The 20215-nt window shown below is 42.1% G+C and overlaps 1 protein-coding gene and 1 long non-coding RNA gene across 2 annotated transcripts in view; both read right to left on the reverse strand.

Moving 5' to 3' along the window:
* LOC306651660 overlaps positions 1 to 8892 on the reverse strand; it is a 51932-nt gene extending 43040 nt beyond the window's left edge. The window contains exon 1 of the long non-coding RNA XR_013761175.1: positions 8803 to 8892. This is a non-coding gene — a long non-coding RNA (uncharacterized lncRNA). The remainder of the gene's footprint in view (positions 1 to 8802) is intronic.
* A 955-nt stretch (positions 8893 to 9847) lies between these two features.
* On the reverse strand, positions 9848 to 17654 carry LOC306651051 (uncharacterized protein; the record flags this gene model as incomplete). The annotated part of the gene is made up of 5 exons (XM_079123596.1): positions 9848 to 10690; positions 11681 to 11748; positions 12580 to 12613; positions 14391 to 14551; positions 17633 to 17654. The coding sequence occupies 5 exons, from the start codon at positions 17652 to 17654 to the stop codon at positions 10631 to 10633; spliced, it is 345 nt and encodes a 114-aa protein (XP_078979722.1). The 3' UTR covers positions 9848 to 10630.
* Positions 17655 to 20215: the final 2561 nt, after the last annotated feature.

The following is a 20215-nucleotide window of genomic DNA, read 5'->3' on the forward strand; positions in this document are numbered from 1 at the left end:
AAGATTTTTATTATCTAAAGACAAAAAACAAGTAGCTGCCCAGATATTGAAATTGCCGTCAGGGCACTTCTGGTGAAGACGCCAGCACGCACCTGGCTTCTTCCTGGCCTCGGGCAGTAGGCAGGGCCTACATGCTACCTCCTGCTTTGCGGGGCTTGCCTGTTAAAAGGGCTCTGAAGTTACTGCTTCTGCCCTCCCCACTCTACTGTCCTTTGGCTGAAAATTAAGATTAAGCTGCCAGGTGTTATTTAACCTAGGAGGCAGGAACCAGCATCATCCCGTCTGCAAATGAGGAACTGAGAATCAGAGAATTAGAGTGCCTCAGCTGAGGTCATAAGGCCAGTAAGTGGCAGAGACTGAAGTCAAACCGGGTCTGACTTCACCCAACCCACAGTCCTCGTATTCTACTATGGACCATTCCAACTACCTAACAGCTGCCAGCACCGGGAAGCGGTGGGGCCAGGATGGGAGACAGGCGTGTCTGCCTGCAAAGGCTGTGTTCTGAATCTTCGTCCTTTCCTGAAACAATCTCAATTAATCCTTAATAGCATAAGGATTTCATACATGGTGGCAAATGGGCAAACAGACTCAAGGAAGTGAAATCGCTTGCCAAAGCTCTGTGTGAGCACATGTTCAGATCCTATACAGCAATATGGCTGGTCATTTAGGAGTCAATATAGGACTGAGTTTGGTCTCATGAAGTGAATTAATGTTGGAGTGTGAACATGCACATCACACTCTTCCCTAGGTATTGATTGGCCTTTTGAGCACTCTAGTAAGTCTAGGTGTCACAAAATGTGGGGTAAGTCTACTTGCTGTGGGGTGTGTTATGTCTCCCTGTGGGTAGCTCTTCTCCGCATCATGATGTAGTCTAGGGTTTGAGTCTCTGAAGACTATGGGGCTAATCTGAATTCTCTGGTGCTGATTTCTGTGTTAAATGGCATGTCTTTATATCATGGTGCAAGGCTAGATGTGGTGAGGTGAGTCTAGCGAGGTCAATCTGCTTGTGATGGAGATAATCTTTCTGGTTTAAAGGAAGTCTCTGCATTAGGGGTTGAGTCTGCGCATTTGGGGGTGAGTCTGATAAAAAAGTGGCTCTAAGCATTACTGGTAAGTATGTGGGCAGCTTGAAGTGTGTGTGTGCATTGTGTTGCTGTTTTTCTGCATTCAAAGAGGCAAACACAGATGGTATGAGGTGAAGCAGTGGTAGGTTGTCTCTATGAATCTTGTGCCTGTGAGTTCTGGGGCAGTTGACTTGGGGTGAATGTGGTTTGTGGGAGTGATTTGGGGTGCCATGATTTTTATTATTATAATATTTGGGATGCACATATGTGCAACCCTAGGGAGTTTAGGACTGTGAACAGTCCTAAACTGCAGGGCAGGTCTAGATACTGTGGTTCACACAGTGAAGTCTGTATATTGCAGGAAATGGCTTCAAGTCACAGGGTAAGACTATGCTTCATAGATTGATTTCAGAGATTCCATAGTAATCTGCATAATATTACTTATTTTTGCAACTAAAGTATGTTTGTGCTTTATGGGGAATCCACATTTTTGAGGGGTGAAATCCCTCCAGTGCAAGGTTCTGACTGCACATAGTATGGTACTTCCAGAGGTTGTGGTCCAATTCTATGCATCATGGGGTGAGTACGTATGATATAGGCTAATTCCAGATGTGGTATGGGTTATGTTTTATTGTTGCAAAGAAAGTTTGGGTCATTAGGCACAAGCCTGGGATGTGATGGAGCTCGTGTTTGTACTATGGGACCACTCTGTGCCTTGTAGGTCCAGTCTGCATTAAGATGCAATTCTAGCTAGGTGCAGTGGTGCAGGTCTGTAATCCCAGCAACTTGAGAGACTGAGGCAGGAGGATCACAAGTTCAAGGCCAGCCTCATCAAGGCCTGTCTCAAAATAAAAAAATAAAAAGGGCTGGGATATAGCTCAGAAGTAAAGCACCCCTAAGTTCAATCCCCAATACCCTGCTGCCCCCACCAAAAAAGACTCTGTGTGTTGTGAGGTATACCATTATGTAACTGAGTGTACCTTTGTTGAGTCTTTGTAGTGAGGGACAGTTTATTTTGAAGGCAGGTTTTTGAATCACAGGGTGTCTCTGAGCATTTGGGGCCAAGTCTGTACATTGTGAACCTTGTTATATATTGTTTTCACGTACATTTTTGTGTATTGTGGGTCATGTTTGGATGTTGTGGGGTGATGTGAGTTTGGGATCAGATTCTGGGTGCCGTAGGAGTCAGTGTTGTGGAGCATAGTAGTGTGTCGTGGGGAGAATCTAAAATGGTTGAGTCTGTATGCCATGACTGGATTCTAGGTGTTTTGGAGAGTCTGCACTTGGCAGAAGTCTCAAAATGCCATGGCAATTCAGGGACTGTGGGGAGTATCCATAAAATTTCAAGGTACATTGTGCAGTGCAGGATGCATCCTTTCATTGGAGAGTTTGCTGAGGTGCTGCTGGGGTGAGGACGTATACTGTAGACTGTATCTAGGGGTCAGCTGAGGTGGCTTATGGAGTGAGAACTGGCTGTAAAACACATGTCTGGTGAGGAAAGTATCTGTACAATATGGGGTAGGTCTTGATTCTGCAGGCCAAGTCTATCAGTCCTAGAGTAATTCTGGGTGTTGGGGGGCATGTGTTTTCTTTGAGGGGTATTTGCACTGCAGAGTGATTGTAGGCATTTTGAGGCAATTTAGTGTTTGTGAGAAAGTCTTCCTGTCACAGGGGACATCTGCCTATTGTAAGCTGTATCTACCTACTGTGGAGCTAGTTTGTGCACCCTAAGATGTGTCTTAGTATTGTGCGGCAAGACAATTTGGGGGTGTGGCTGGATCTTTGGGATCTGTTCTTGCCGCAATGGGGTAATTGGAGGTTTTAGAGTGAAGCTGTGCACTATAGAAAGATTTTTTTGGCATTGCGGAACTTATCTGTAGGTTGTAGGTCACCGCCTGGTATTTGAGTCCAAGCAATGTGGAGCGAGTGTTTTGATTATGAGTTCACTGTAGGCACTGGGAGGCCCTTCTGTAGTATTCTGGTGCAAGACTCATTTCTGAGGCAAACCTAAGTGTTATGGTAATAGGATGCATTCTAGAATGAGTTTGCGCATTTTGTGAATTTTTGCATCATGAAGTGGAGTTGTACATTATGATCAGAGTCTATGGCCTACACTGGGCGTCTTGTGTCATGAAGCATGTGGGACATCTTAGGTTGGTCCAGGTACTCTGTGGTTGGTGTGGAGTAATGGGAGAGTCTGAGAACTGCAGGGGTCCTACAGAAGCTATGGGGTGTTTCTTGACACTGTGGAGCATGTCTGTGTTTGGGGTAATATCTGGTGGTTGTGGTGCATTGCAATATAAAGTAACTTCTCACTTCTATGCTAGAAGTGAGCATATTATTTGTTTTGTGGGGAAGTCTGCATTGTAGGCTCACACTGTGCATGGAGGCAAAAGTCTGGGCATTGGAGAATGAATTTGGAAGCTAGGAAAAATCCATATGTTGGTGGGACGAGTCCGTTTTCTGTGGTATGTCTTAGAGCTGCTGGCCAAGACTATGCTGGCCAGGTTAGGAGGCCAGTCTGTGTGTTTGAGGATGTAACTGCATACCATGTGTCTATCCCCATGACTGTCTGTTCTGAGAAACATCTGTAAGTTGTTGTGCAATCCTGTGCCTCTGAGGCACCCACATTATTGTAAGAGGCTTGAGGAGTGAGTGGTAGGAGAAGCTATATATTTTGGATTGAGTGTGTGTTTTGATGCAATTTGGGGTGGTATGAGGATGGTCTGGACATAATAGGGAGAACTCTGTGTTATGCAATTCTCTGAATCATTTGGGGAGGGTCTCAGTTCTGAGGGTTGTCTCTACATTGTAAGGCGTGTCTGGGTGGTATGGAGGAAATGCTTGTTTACACTGGTTGTGTGTGTATGTTGGGGAGTAATCGGTGCTACCAGGTGAGTAGGAGTGCCCCAGTGTGAGTGTTGTGCAGCAAGTCTGGGTCCTGTGGGCATGTCTCTTGTGTGACTTGTATGGGATGCCCATCCTTCCTGTGTTCTCCAAGGTAAGCCTTGGTGTAATGAAGGCAGGGCTTGTCTTAGGGACATGTCAGTGCTGTTAGGTCAGTCTCTGTGATCCAGGGTGAGTAGGGCTTCATGAACCAAGTCTGTATGTCATGGGGCAAGTGTGGATATTGTGCCAACAAGCTTTCAACTAATGGAGCATTTATGGACAGTATAGGATTTGCTGGTTTGCATCAGCATTTACAGATGCTATAAATCAAAACTGCTTGTTGTGTAGGTCAAAACATTTTGTTGGGTTAATATGTGTGTTATGGGGAGTGCCTGGGTCTTTGCAGGCATGTCCATGTGTAGGGGGATATGTCTGTGTACTGTGGGGCCAGTATGGATCTTGCTGTGTGACACTGTAGTATGAAGTGAGTAGTGGCATCTATCTGTGAATTGAGAGATTTTTCTGTTTCCAATCCTTACTGTGTGTTGTGAGGCAAGTCTTTGTGTTTGACAGTCGAGAAGTTGTTATATAGTACGTATGTGCATTGTGGGTTTTTTTCTGCAGGTTGTAAGATCAGAGGAAAATGTATTGCAAAAGAAAGATCTTTGCAGGGCTGATGTGTATGGGGAGAGTATGTAATGGAGAATGTAATTTGTGCCATGAGGCCAATCTGGGTAGCTGGGACCTTGGGAGTTGGGAGAGCATGGATTGTTCTGTGGCAAGTCAGGATGTGTGGAGTGGAGCCGGGTGACATTTATGTCTGTTAGGGGCTTTGTCTCTGTATTTTCCAGCACCACAGACTTGTGCTGTGAAACACAACTTGGTAGCATAGAAGTGAGAAGTTACTTTATGTAGCTGGTCTGGTGTTGTGTGTCCTGAGACAAGTTCTGACCTTGTGTAATATATATGGATGATGAGTGTTCTGCCTGAGGATTTTCATTGCATTTCTCAGTTCTGTGAAGCTAGCATTTCTGTTGTAGTAGCAAAAGAGGCATTATGGGGTGTGTATGTTGTGGAAATAGTTCATAGATTTCGGAGGATGTATGTGTACTGTGGGGATTATCTCCGTGTTACTGGGCCAGTCGTGCAGTGCGTCTGGGGACTGTGAGGTACCCCATGCACTGGTGGGTGTTCTGTTTTGTTCACCTTCTGTGGGCTGAGAGGCAAGTCTTGATATAGTGAAGGCAAAAGGATAGGGTGTTTTATGGCCAACCTATGGATTGGGAAGATTCTTTTGACTGTGGGCCATTATTATGTGTTGTGGGACCAGTCTGAGTGTGGTGAAGTCAGTCCAGGTGTTTGGGGGTGAATCTAGTTGTCACAGGTACATCATGAGTCTTACGAGTTAAGTTTGAATGTTGTTGAACACATCCCTTGCTTTGTGTATGAGATTCTGTGTTATTCAACATTCCTATGTGTGCTGAGGCACATCTTAATCTGTGTATTCCGGAGCATGCCACGTGGCATGAGGTACAGACTGGCATTGCAAGGCACGTGTGCTTGTGTTGGTGTATTTTGGGTTTATTTAGGGCCATTGTGGGTGGGTGTGGAAATCTGGGAGCTATGGGGGCAGGTCCTATTGTTGTAGGTTTTATCTTTCCCGCATTTCTGTGTACTGTGAGGAAAGTCTCAGTATTGTGGAGACAAGCAAACATTGTGGGGAGTCTTTCTATGTGTTTTGTGGACAATCTAGATATTGCCATGTCAGTCTGGTTGATATGGGACAAGTCAGGCTGTTACAGGTCCAGCTTGGCTCCTCCAAGGTAAGTCTGGTTGACGTAGTGCACTCAGGTTTTGTGGAACAGGTCTGGATCACACGTGCTGGCCTGTCTTAGGCAAGTCCCCGGGTTGGCATGCTGCAGTGAGACTGTAAAGGAGTGACTCTGGGTTTGGGCATGTCTAAGCATTGTGGGGTTTTATATGTATTTTGCTCAACATTTCCATGTGGTCTCATCTAAGTCTTGGTGCTATGGAATAAAAAAATCTGTTTTTCAGGACCAGTCGATGTTGCCTGAGGATTATAAGTATTATGGGGTACATCCATGTACTTAGGGGAAGGCCTAGGTGTCACAGGGTGAGTTCAGTTCTCATGGGGTGATTCTGTTAGGCTAGGGGCATGTGTGAGTGTATCTCAGCAAGTCTTTGTATTGCAAGTAATATCTGTTATTATAGAAAGTGCCTGCATATCATTCATCATTTCTAGTGCTTGAAAGCCAGCATTGGTGTTCTGGAGAAAGAAGGTGTTCTGTGAGATCAGTCATTATTTTGTGGGAAGAATCTGAAGGTATGTGTGTATTCTATAGCTCCTGTTTGGGTGTTCTGGAGCTAGTCTGGGTGATGGTGGGCCATTTTGTGTCTGGAAGGATGAATCTGTGTGCTTCAGATGAGTCTCGGTGCCATGGGGCGAGGTTGGTGGAAGTGGGGTGTATTTTTCGACATTTCTTCTACACTAGTCTAGGTTTTGTACAGACAAGGAAGTATTCCAAGAAGCCCATCTGTGCTGGGAGTAGAGTCTGTGGATGCCCACGTGTTGTGAGGTGTACCGGTGCTCACGGTTTGTCCATGCCTTATGGGGCGTGACTACTGATTGGTGGGCTAGTGTGGCATTTGGAGAAGTCTGTACATTGCAAAGTGGATTCGACTGCTCCAGGGCCAGTCTCAATCTTCAGTAAGCCTGCGTGTAGCAGAGCATATCTGTGCACTATGTTTTGCTGTGTGTGAAACACCCTTTGTGGGACATGCTGCTGGGATGGAGATTGAATCAGGAAGGAGGTATTTTGTGTGGCCAGTCTGTGTGTGGTAGGGAAAGACTGTTTTCCTAGGCTATTGCTGCATGCTGTGGAGTCAGTATGTAGTTGTGAGTCAAGCCTAGATGACATGTAGGTTTCTGTGTGTGTCAGAGCAAGTCTGTGTGTTATGGGGCGAATCTGTGCATTGGGAGATATTTAATGCTTGTTGTCGAACATGTCTGTGTTCACAAGGCAAGTCTTGGTGTTCGGTAGGTAACACGGCATTTGATTGAACCAGTATGTATGTTACAGGGAGAATCTGTGACGGAGGACACATCCTGGTTTCTTATGCTGTGAAGCTGGTGTGTTCATTGAAGCCAAGTTTATGTATTATGATATGCTTCTGTATTTTGGAGAAGCTGAGGTGCTGTAGATTGTTTCTAGAGATTTCAAAGTGAATTCTTTGTGTCATGGAGCCAATATGGTGTTCTGGGGTGAGCATGTATATTGTGGAGCGTTTCATTGAACTGGTATGAGTTTTACATGGATGAGTTTCTGTAATATGGCTTTGTGCTCTGTAGTATGTGTCTAATTGTGTGATGAGCCTAGATGTTGTGCAGAGACTGTGTGGTAAATGCTCATAGGTGCTATAGGCTAAGTGCAGTCAACAGGAAAGAGGGGTGACAGTATGAGTTGATGTGATTCTGGGATTTATGGGGGACACTCTATGCAGAAGGATGTTTCCAGTTGTTTGAGATTGAGTCTTACCATTATGATCCAGTTCCATGTGCATGAAGGATGACAGTAAGAAGATCAGCTAACAGCAATAATGCTAATTCTTTATCAGGTATCGTGCTAAACACTTTATAGGCATTCACTCACTTATTCCTCTTAACAGTTTACGACACAGGTGCCCTTATTGCTAATTTATAGATGAAAAAAGTAAGGCACAAAGAGGTCAAGAAACCTTTTCAAGGTCACAAAATTTGTAATGATGTGAGATTGGAAGCCAGGCAGCTTCAGTTCTGAGTATGAGTTTTTCACCACAGAGAGAGTCTAAGTGTTGTGGGCCAAGTTTTGTATAATGTGGGTTGATTTAAGGTGAGTTGAGACTAGTCTGTGCCTTGTGCCAGTCTGGGCACCCACCTGCCTGGCTTTGTTTTGTGCGAGTGTGGGTGTTTCAGTGCAATTCTGTAAGTTGTGGGATGAGTTCATGCATACATTGTGATGTGATACTGTGCACTTAGGAGGGGCTTGTGTCTTGGGGGTATCTCTGCATGGTACAGCATGGCAGATCTGGATGGTGGGGGGCATGTGGTTGTATGTTTGGTAGTGTCAGACTTATGGGCAAGTTAGTACATGTAGGGTATGGTTATTCATGGGTCAAACATGATACTGGAGGAAGTAAATGTGTTACAAGACAGGGTTCTGGGTTATAATGCAATGCTGTAAATTTAGGAGTATGAACTTAGGAGCATTTGGTGAAAATCAGGGAATCCAAATTATGGGACAAAAAGCTGGCAGCAGGAGAGTGTGTTTATGTGATACAGGGTATGACTGTGAGTTTAGGGGTGTGCTATGTTGGGGGTCTTTGCCTCCGTGAGGTGAAGCTGAGTGCTGTGTGTGCACATGCTCTGAGCTGCGTGTGTGCATCGTACAGTCAGCCTGTGTGCAATTCTGGACATTGTGAGTGGCTCCTGGTTCAGGGTTCTGCTTGTGTTCCACAGGGTGTATGGATGTTATGGTGAGTGATCTGCGTGCTGTAGTGTTTTTAGATGCTCCGGGGCTAGTCTATGTATTATGTGGTTAATGTTTGTACTGTCAGATGATGGTAGCCATTTGGGGTAGGCCCTTTTTGCTTTACTAGTGACGGTGGTGGTAGAAAGAGGTAGTGACTATAACATAAGGTAACAACTCTAACTGTTCCTATGCACGAGGCACTGGACTAGGCACTTAACATATCTTCATTCATTTATTATTCACAATCGACCTTTGAAGTAGGCATTACTGTTATCTTGGTTTTACAGACAAGTAACCAAAGAACAAATAAATATACTTACCCATGGTGACACAATTAGCAAGAATGGGAATCTGGATTCAAACCCAGGTGATCTGGGTCCACAGGCCTTGCTCTTAACCATTACACAAGTTGTATCCCTGTTGTAGGCCAATAGTATGGTAAAGCGTGTCTGTGAATTATGACAGAAATCTCTGCATAGGAGGGATGATATGTGTACTACGTGTCTATGCAGTGGGAAATGCTTCTGTGCCTTGTGGGTTTTGCACTCTGGAGTGACAGTGCATGGTGAAGCAAATGCGTTTACACGCATGCCTGGGAATTTTAAGGCAGGTCTAAGTGTTGTATGTGTGACCGAGCATGGAATGGGGTAAATCGGTCTCAAAGGGCTTGTGTGTGCATTTGGGTGGGTCCCAGTGCTCAGCAGTGCCTGCGTCAGCCAGGAGGCAAGTACGTACATTGACGGGGGACCCGCGGAGCATGGTGGTACATGTCTTGTTTGTGTAGGCATTAGTGTGAGCAGTGAAACCAGTCTGAGTGCTCTGTGGTAAATCTGAGTCACCTGGCAAATGGTTTCATGTGTTTGGGGGCATGTGTTCTGTGTAACTACTATAGGAAATATGGTTTGTGACATGAAGCTGTACAGAAGGTATGTGGGGGTGGGGTATCGTGTTGGGGGAGGTGTCTGCATGGTGTAGGTTTTTGCGTCTGTGCTGTAGGCTGAGCAGAGTGACGGTACCATGGGTCGCACCTGTGATGGTGCCCTGAATGCTTTAGAGAAAGGCGAGGCGTTGTGGCACGAGTGTCCAGTTTGCATGCTGTGGTGCAAACGGTGCATTTTGATGTATGTTCATGTATCTCACTGTAGTTGAGGAACTAGGCCACATTTTGGTGGCACAGGGCCACAGTGTGTGTCTTGTGATAACTCGGTGTGGAGGGAGGTCCTTGTTACAGGGCAGATGAGTGCCTATCAGCCAAGTGCAGATGCTGTACGGTTGGCACGTCTGTTGTGGAATGCATGGGTGCGCTGGAGGACACGTTTGTGTGCTGTGGCGCAATGCTGTGCATCGAGGCGTGGCATATGTGCCGCAGGGTGTACTGCGGCATCTGCACGGTGAGAGAAGCCTGCAACATGGGTTTAGTCTGTGTTGCTGGGGGAAGTACTCATAATTGAGGGAGTGTCTGCTTAGTGCACAATGAGTCTGTGTCCTTTTGGGGCAGTCTGTGTTCTGTGGTACTCTGTGTGCGTGGGTGAGGCTGTCTGCCACAGGAATCTTTCATGTCATGGGTGGCTCTTGGAGCTGTGTCATGAGGTTGTGTTCTGAGGGGAAGTCTGTGTTCTGTGGAGAGACTGTGGGCTCTGGAGTGATTGTGTGTGCTGTGGGCAGTGTCCGGTTCTGGGATGAGTTTCCACGATGCGGGGAGAGTCTACATCCTGGGGGTAGAGTTGCGTGGCCTTGCGAGGGCCAGTCAGTGGGTCATGCACAGGAGAACTGTGTATCATGAAGGGAATCCGTATGTCGCAGGGGAATCTCTGTTCTTTGAGTTGAGTCTATGTGCCCTGGGAAGGGTCTACGTGATGTGGAGACAGTCTCTGGTGTTGGGATTGTCTGTGTGTCATGGTGTCATGGGTAGAGTCTTAACAGTGGCAGAAGTCTGTCATGTGGGCAGGTCAGTGTCCCTTAGGTGGGTCTCTGTGTTGATAACATGAGTGCCTCTGGAAGAGTCTAGTGAAATGGAAAGTGTCCCTGTGCTATGGGGCAGGTCCTCCTACTGTGGTTCTACGGCTGTGCCTCGGGGTGTGTCTGGATGCTACTGAGGAGTCTACATGCTGCAGAGGTGAATGTGTGCTCTTTGACCAGTTGTAGGCATTAGAGGGATAGTTGGACACGCAGGCACAAGTCTGTTTCCAGGCAAGTCTCCCTTAATATCTACGAATAACAACAGACAGCACTTTTTTAATGGTTACTGTGTACCAGATACTGTCCTAAAGGTGCTATTATTATCCCCATTTTACTTCTGGGAAAACTGAGGCAGGGAGATTAAGTAACTGCCCCATGATCATACAACCAACAAATGGCCAAGCTCTGAAATCAGGCAGTCTGTTCTTGTACCCACACTATGCAGATCCCCTGGGGGCCTTGAGGGCATGGGGATATTAGAGAGACTTTGTGGTCACTGGTGAAAATTCTGAACGCAGCTAATTTGGGAGGAAGTAAAAGGGAGAGGCTCAAAGCTTTCTGAGGATTTTTTGTTTTTTAATGTAATTCTGTGTACGCAATAACGATGGCACTTCAGCACAGAAAAACTGACGTCATGTCTGCGGAATAACTCCTTCAGCAGTCGCTGCCCCCAAGACCCCTCCCCTGGCCCCACAGCCGCATTCTGCTACTGCAGAGGAGTGAATGCGCATGCCCTGGCGAGCTCCCGTTGCCAGGGAAACCAGCCACCAGTCATAAACAAATCACAGCCTAATGCGGCAAGTCGGGAAATGACTGAGGCTGTGTCTATGAGGCAAAGTTCCTTGCCATAAAGGTGGGCAAGGCAACCTCCCACTCACCCCACTCTTTCTTCCAGGCAGTAAAGTCTAGAGGCCAGGGCCAGAAGTCAACAGAAAAAGAAGGCTATGTAGGAGGCAGGGGGTGCAGCAGGAGGTAGCAGGTGATTTTTTTTTAACTGTCAAATATGTCTACAGCAATATTTAACCCATCTTCTACTAAAAGCCTCCATGTTTTATGTCTTGAGCCTTCCACCTGCAGTGAAAAGAAGTGGATTATTGGGGTGCCTCCCTGTCTTGAAGAGATGGTAACAGTGGTAGCATGGATGAGAACTCACCCTCCATCCTTTGACTCCCTAGAGCATAATACTGCCAGCAACAGGCTGGCGAGCATTGTTATTTCTGCTCCTCATACATTTCTTACTTTTTCCTCTGATACCATTCTAGAAAATTCCAGGCACTGAATCCAGACATCTTTAACTCTCCGAGTACCTGAGAAGTAGAAAAAGAGGTTGAAAGGAGGAGACAGAAGTAGCACTACCATGCCCCTCACCCCCACCAAGGTATTTCTTTTTAAACACACAACTGGGATATTAGTTGTGTCCAAGGGGAATAGCACATCTGGAGCAGTAGTTTTATACAGTTGGATTCCCCAATTTTTAATGTAAAAAACATGACACAAACATAAATTTTTTAAATATTTAAAATAAACAAGAAATCCTATTTGAAAACCACTGTCCTAAATTACTTGTGCCTAGGACTCTTGAAAAGTAGAAGCACAAACATGCTTTAGGATGCTGCCAGACGCTTCGAGAAGGTAGTACACTGTGGATGGTAACCATCTTGGGTAAAGAGAAAATGGCCGACCTGTGGAAAGCTACACCCTATCTAATGGGAGAACAGCTGTTGATATATCAAATCAGTGGAAGAAGGTTGGATTATTCAATAAATAATGCTGATACAATTGGCGACCTATTTGGAAAAGAAACAAAATTAGACCCTACTTTATACCATTTATCAAAATGAATACTAGATGGATTAAAGAGTTAATTATTTAAAAATGAAGAAATTGAGTTTCTAGGGGAAAGTACAGGTAGATATGTATACAGGTGAATGCTTCACAGGAAACGACTCACAAAATCAAAAATTGACAGATGTATATTTCTAAAACCATAAAGTTGCAAAATGCCAAAACACCACCACAATAAATTATAGGAATCAATGAGCAAACAATGACTGTAAAATAACACTTTTGCCACATATGATAAATATTATAGGCAGTATGTCTTGGGTCAGGGGAAGAAAACTTAAACTGGTTCATACCATTTGATCCAGGAATTCCACGTCTGAATTTATCCTAGGGGGAGAAAAGCAGAAAAGCACACAGACATTTATATGGAAAAATGTTCCTTAAATTATTTATAACAGCAAAATAATACACATATATACATTAAACAATTGGACATTTAGTGAGATTCCTATATGATCCAAAATTATGCTTCCAAACAACATCACACTCTTGAGGGATATTTTAAAATATGGGCAATTGTTCCCAAGATATACTTAATGAATGAATAAAGCAGAATATAAACTGCATGTACATGATCTTCATCTTATATATAATATATATTTTTATGAATATATTTGCATATACTTGGAAAAAACTGATAGTAATTAGGTTAATAGAAGTTATCTCTGGGTTATAGGATTTGGGGTAATTTTTTATAGTCTTTGCATTTTTACAAGTTTTCTGCAAAAATATTTTTTATAATAAAGGGCAAAAAAACAGCATTTTAACAAGCATATAAAAGCTCTGAGAGTGCAGAGAAAAAAGTCTAGGAACAAAGACAATACAGTAAAGATCAAACACCAATGTCAACCAGTGGAAGATTACACAAGATGAACTCACTATGCGCCACAGCAAGATTATAGCATTATTTGTGTGTGAGTATGTATAGAATTTCTTATACAAGATGGAGTCCTGGAAATTTTTCTTCACTACACCAGAGAACAGTCACATGTCCCTAGATGCGTCAGTCACTCTCTTTGCCGCAGTGCTCTGCTGATGCCCCCCACCCCCGCCTTCAATCCACTCTCTTCCTTCCCCTGCAAAACATGCTACCAGCAGACATGTTCAACTTGGGACACGGCCTGTCTTGTGGACTTTCTAATAAGCTTTGCCATTCTTATTTTTCCTCTGACTGCTGCTCTGTCATCTAACTTTAATCCAATGCAATCTATTTTTTCTCCTTTCTTCCTGTTGAAGTGTCAAAACAATCCAAATTCCAAAGAAATGTTTAAAACCACTACTTCACTGTTTTTTCTTTCATTTTCTGGCAGAAACCAGGCTAGGAAAAAACATAAACAAACATAAAAGCTGTGTTGTTAGGAATCTTTGCTACCCTACTCATCCATTTTCAAAAAAAAGAAGCACGGAGAACATTCTGTCTTTACTGTACAAACTGACGTCCATATATATAAATGACTTTTTCCAATGAAGGGACACTCACAATACTAGTCATTTTTTCCAGGATTTTTCATCCTAAAGTTGAATTCTAATCTTTGCAGTTCAACACACGTTCATCTGTCACATGAAGCAATCAATCTTAATGTTATTACAGACTGCGCTCTCCCTCATTCTCTCTCCCACACAGACAGCTCGTCACACAATTTCCTTAATTAAAAAAAAGAGGCATCATCGCATCCTTTTCTCCAGTGCAAAATAATATTTTTCTCATGCTCTCCACACACCGAGAAAAGAAACCAGACCTGAGAACATCTTGATACATAACCCGTTTCATCATGTCTAAGCCAAACATCACAGAGCCGAGATACCTTTCTGAAGGCAATTTCCCTTTTTAGTGATATCTTCATTAAATCTTATTGGGGGAAGTATCTTACCGGAATCATGGGGAGAAGGTTCTTTATTTCCTTCTAGCAACTCATTCACCATTCAAGCTTTAAACTAGAAAAAGCGACTACAGAATATCTGTAATGTAATCCAGCTTCTTAGTGCCACTGACTTGAGAAATTCCTATACAGTTCTGTATTTTTCTATTGCATCAAAACACGTCAGTAGCTTTGAAAAGCAGAGCCCCCGTGACTATTTTACAAATGCGTTCTCAGCTACTTACCGGTTGCGTGCTCTCTGTCTCTCCACCAGCTCTGAGGCTGTCGCACTGAAGGGGTGGGGGAAAGCAGCAACGCAACAGCCACTTGAAAATGAGCTGTGCTCTGGAAAAGGGATTAGCCCACTGCGAAGAAATGAAATGCCTTAAGATTACCCTCACAAACCCTCCCCAAATGTAAAATCACACTAAACATTATATGCTAAAACATGCACGTTCACTGAAGAACAGAGTTGAATGGTTAAACCTCCGATACAAAACATACTTAAATCGTCTTGATTTCCAGTGGAACCCCTACAAGACCATGGGCTTTTGTCTCTTCCGTCTCCTAGCAACATTCTCATTAATATTTTTTTTCCTGCAGTAGTCCTACTAGGCATCAGAGAACACTGACAAGGTCTGGTCTTTGATGAGAAGCATTACCATTTTGATATTCAATATACATTTTCCCCAGGTAAGGAATAAGGAAAGTCAGGAATGCAATAACAAGCTGGATATCCAGAGGAAAGTGTATAATTCAAAGGACATTCCACCAGAAAAAGCAGAGATGGTTTTTGACCCCTCTCTTGGTGCAGTGCTCAGTGGACCTGTGCTGTAATGCAAATATGTGAATGTGCTTAATGTCACTGAACTTGAAAATCATTAAAATGATAAATTTTATGGTATCTATATTTTGCTAAAATAAAAAGAGCCATTCATTGACCCTACAGATATATGAATCTCACCATAATGAAAATACTGTGCTGAGGGTAGGGATTCTAAAAGTGAATCCAACACAGTCCACTCCCCCTTTGAAAGCGTCATAATCTAATAATCTGCACATGTTGCAACATAGAAGTATTTTGTATAATTTATCTTTTTCCTTCATCAACTTTGAGTAACATTTGCAAGAAAGACTGTTACATGATTGGACCCAAATAATGAACCAGTAGGTGGAGGAAATAAAAATAATTAATTTTTAAATATGCTAATATATATATTGTATATCAGTTGACAATGTGCATTTACCTTTACAATGCAGTTTTAATAATAGGTTGCCTTATTTTCACAAACCCAAACTATCTAGTATGTTAATCTGCTTTTTGAAAATTAATTTTTACTAGATAGGAAATACCTGAAAATCCAGTTTAAGACCTTATACTAAAATAAAAAAGAAGAAGAAATTTTAGAGATTAAGTAACAGAATGGGGATATCAGCAGCCTTTCTTACCTGTGTTCTTAATCTCTTAATCACTATGTGTTGTTGGTTGTTTTCCTTTTCTTTCTTTCTTTTTTTTTTTTTTTTTTGGTCCTGAGAATTGAACCCAGGGGCACTTTAAACACTGGGCCACATCCCCAGCCCTTTTTATTATTTTTGATTTTGAGACAGGGTCTCGCTAAGTACTCAAGGCTGGCCTTGAACTTTCACTACATGTTCTGAATCACAACATTGCTCATAGCATCACAAACATTAGAGTGTTTGGAGTGTTAATTTTTTAAAATGAGGATTACAAGGACCTATTCCCAAGGATTCTTCACTGGTAGATTTGGAGCAAGCTCAGATATCTGCATTTTCAATAAATATCACCATTTGGTCCTGAGCAAAAACTTAAATACAATCGTTGTTATCGGTAATGTTATCAGGGAAGTAAATTCTAAAATTATGCACAATAAGATACACACATATACACATAGATGCTGGATATGTATTACAGTATGACAAGAGCAAACTAATAAATGGATTGACGTTTTTTAGAAGCAGAGTTCTACCTCTGGGGGAAAGGAGATATAAATATAGAACCTGACAGAATTAAGAGAATCCTGAAGACGTGTGTGGAGACAGATTTGAATTGGAAGTATTAGTATGAACTCAGGATTTTCTAAAATGTATATTACTAGGCCCCCCTACTGAAAGGAGGCAGTGCCATCTCAGTAGCACTAAGTTTGACACAGCTGTAATAATGAATACATTTAATGCCTTCATGTTGCTTTCTAAATAGTTTGTTCCCCACTAAAAGAAACCATAGTTTACTGAAGAAATAGCTGATTCTATATCTGGTACAGATAGTATAAGATGAACTTGAAACATATCATATAGTAAAGAACCAGTTAAGGACGGAAACACACCAAAGGACAGAGGAGATGGATTGAAAGGGCTCCCGATAGCCAAATTGAGTTCAATTTTAACATCAAAAATAAAAACGATGGTAGTTAATTATAAAACATTGAATAAAAAAAATCCATGAGTTCACAGTGATAGCAAAAAAAAAAAAGTGATGATGGGGAGGTAAGTCACTTCATATAAAACGGTAATAGTTTACAAATTTATAAGGATTGGGGAAATTAGTATATGAACATTTAGAAAACATCAGTGAAATCCTGGATTTAGGCAAGGATCTTCAATGCACACCAAAAATACTGGGTGACATATTAAGGAACAGAAAATTCACAGGATTTTACAATATTACCCAGAAGTTATTTAATTATAAAAGAAGAAAACTTTATTTTCAATGGCTCTTCAGTTAGCAGATACCAACTTAATAAACTAATTAAACTTCATATTACCAATGATAGCGTGAGCTATCTGTGAGCTGCCTGCTGTGATAAAATGAAAAACACCCATCACCTAGGTAAGTTCTTGTCAACAATATGTAATCTGACTCTCACAATGAAGAAACAATCAGAAAAATTCAGATTGTACAACATTCTAGAAGGCAACTAGCCTGAACCTTGCAAAATGTGATTGCCGTATTTTTAAAAGGGGAAGGGGCAGGAAAACTTCTAGATTAATGATTAAAGAGATATGACAACTGAATAGAATGTGTGATTCTTGATTGCATCCTGGGTAGAAAAAAAAAGACATTTAAGAGACAATTGGGGCCACTGGAATATAGATTATATATTAGATAATATTGGATCAATATAAAAGTTCTTTGGTATGATAATGTAGGTAGGATGATGGACTTGTTCTTATGAGGCACGTGTTGAAGAACTGGGAAATAAAAGACTAATGTGTACAAATTAGATCTTAAATACTTTAGAAAAAATCATGGAGACATGATAATTGGTCAATCTAGGTCAAGTATACACATTCACTATATTTTGAACTTCTCTGTAGGTTTCAAATATTTTAAACAGTAAATTCAGAAAACAAAAGGCTTTGAGAAAAATAATTACCGCACGATAATTATATTTAAAGGCAAAACTTTTCTACATCTTGGAATTAACGACAATCAGGTTTGTAATGCCTCAGAGCTTTTCGTACTCACCAACTGGATGAATATCTGTCATGCGCCATCTAGTGGTAAAATTCTGACTTACCATGACTAAAGGATTTCTAATGAACACTAAATGACCAATGAACCATTAAGTAGTACTATGATTCTTATTAAAATAAATAAATATGAATTTTGCATTACCATCTACCAATAGGGATAAAAGGCATTCCCTAAATTTTCCATACAAGTTCTTGGAGACAAGGACTGCATCTGCTGAGATGTCCTGACGACCTGGTGCATCACACAAAAGGAATAAACAAGGCCCAGCTACAAGTTGACCTAAATTTTGGCCAAATGTCCTGCGATCATCCCTGGGACCCTGTGAGATAAGCAGTCTTATGAGGACTGTTTCTCGCTACTTCTCTATCTGGTGGGAGCTGCCAGGAGGCAGTTTCTCACCAACCTTCCTCACTCTAGTGAGGCATGGGGATTTCCATCTTGCTTCCTCCCTTAGGGTCCAAGTTCAAGTTATAGAATGGCCTAGATATACTATTTGGAAACAGCTCCTTTGTGACAGAGTGACCCACTGCTCATGTCATCTGTCATCTGGCCCCTCTGATTCACTGCCTTCCTGGGGGACTACGGATGTGGGGAGCTGACCCCACGATATTCGTGCTCATGTCATCTGTTAGCAATGAACTTCTGCATCTATTTTAGGCTTAGCATATTCTTGCTGGCTCAATCCATGACTGGGCAGTGAGCCCACCCTAGCAGTTCCTGCTGATTACAGACTGCGTGATTGCTTGACAAGGGCATTTTTCCTCCTCAGAAATGAAAGAGAGAGATTAGAATGTCTTAGCCTTTTCTGATTTGAGAACCCTTTAAACAGTAATATAACTCTGGTTTTAAAAATCATTTTTGTAACTTTTATGTGACTTGTAATAACATTTCTGAAGTACGTGCTAATGATTTGTTTACATTTGTAACCATCTGAAAATTTAAATTATATGTAAAACAGTTGACCTTTATCCCATAATGAGCAATATACATAATAGAAAAAAAAAACAGTTAAAAACCTGTATAATGGTCAAAATGAACACAGTTAACTCCCAGCCCTCAGCAGAGTAATAAAACACTTGAGTGACTGAGTTATGGGTATCAGTTGATCTCTACTAGCCACCCTATAAAACATATTCCAGACACCAAAATGGTTGTTTTATAAAAGGGAAAGAATTTAGTTGATTTGTTAAATGAAAAGTAGATGTAATTATCACCTTGATGGTTCAGATTAAAATAGTCACCCAAGATATAGCTGCTGGATTCAATAATTATTGCACTGTTCACGGTACAACATGTAATATAGGTAAATTTACCTCCAGTAAGTCTACTTACTCTTTTAACACCTCTAGTCTAAACTACCACCATCTCTGGCCTAAAGAATCCGTACAGCCTCCTACTTGGGCTGTGGCCTCTGCCAACATGTTCTTCCCACAGAAGCCAGAATGATTTCTTTAACATGGTTTTATCGCAGCATAATTTCCATAGAGTAAAAGGCACAGATTGAAATGCACAATTTACTGAGTTTTGAAAAATGCACAGAAATATGAAGATATACAACACAGAATCATCCCCAAAAGGTCCCTGTGAATATCACTGAAAATGGCAGAGTAGGAACTGGAGGGCTCCATCGCTCCACAAAAGTAACTAATGAGCTGGTAAAAACCGTCAGAATCACTTTTTGGAGAACTCTGGAATCTAGTAAAAAAATTATAACAACCTGGGAAAAACAGGGTGAAGAAAGAAGTTGCTGCTTTGCCCAGCTTAGTGGCCCCACGAGGTCAGCCCACACTCCTGGTGTACACTACTAGAGGGAACAACAGGAACCTTCTTCCCAGGGAATTGTGCTGGGGGTTCAGACCCATGGGCAGTGTTCTGAAGTGTTCCCTGACCCAGAATATTCCCTGGGCTGGGGCAAATTCCAGAGAGGCAGGTAGAAGAATCAGGGTTTGTTTGTTTTTTTTTTTTTTTTCATTTTTTCCATATTTTTATTGGTACATAACAGTTGTACATAATGGTGGGATTTATTGTTACATATTGATTGTACAGACAATATAACAATATAATTTGGCCAATATCATTCCCCAGTACTTACCCTTTCCCTCCCCTTCTCCTCCTCCATGACACCTTTCCTCTTCTCTACTGATCTCCCTTTGATTTTCATGGGACTCCGCCCTCCACACATCTTTATTTTCCTTTTTCCTCTCTAGCTTCCACATGAGAGAAGACAGATTACCCTTGACATTCTGAGTCTGGCTTATTTTGGCTTAACAATGTTCTGAAGTTCCATCCGTTTTCCTACAAATGGCATAACTTCATTTTTATTTGTGACTGAAAAAAACTCTGTTGTATGTATATATACCACATTTTCTTTATCCACTCATCCACTGATGGGACACCTAGGTGGGTTCTACAGTTTGGTTATTGTGAATTGTACTGCTATAAAGATGGCTATGCATGTTTCACTATACTACGGTAACTCTAAGAATCAGGGTTTCAAAAAGTTACCTAAAATTGACAGAATTGAAGGGAGAAACTGACAATTCTCTTCCACATATTGTACCGCAACAACTGGGG

The sequence above is a fragment of the Sciurus vulgaris genome (genome assembly GCF_902686455.1).
Source record: "Sciurus vulgaris genome assembly, chromosome: X".
NCBI lineage: Eukaryota > Metazoa > Chordata > Mammalia > Rodentia > Sciuridae > Sciurus > Sciurus vulgaris.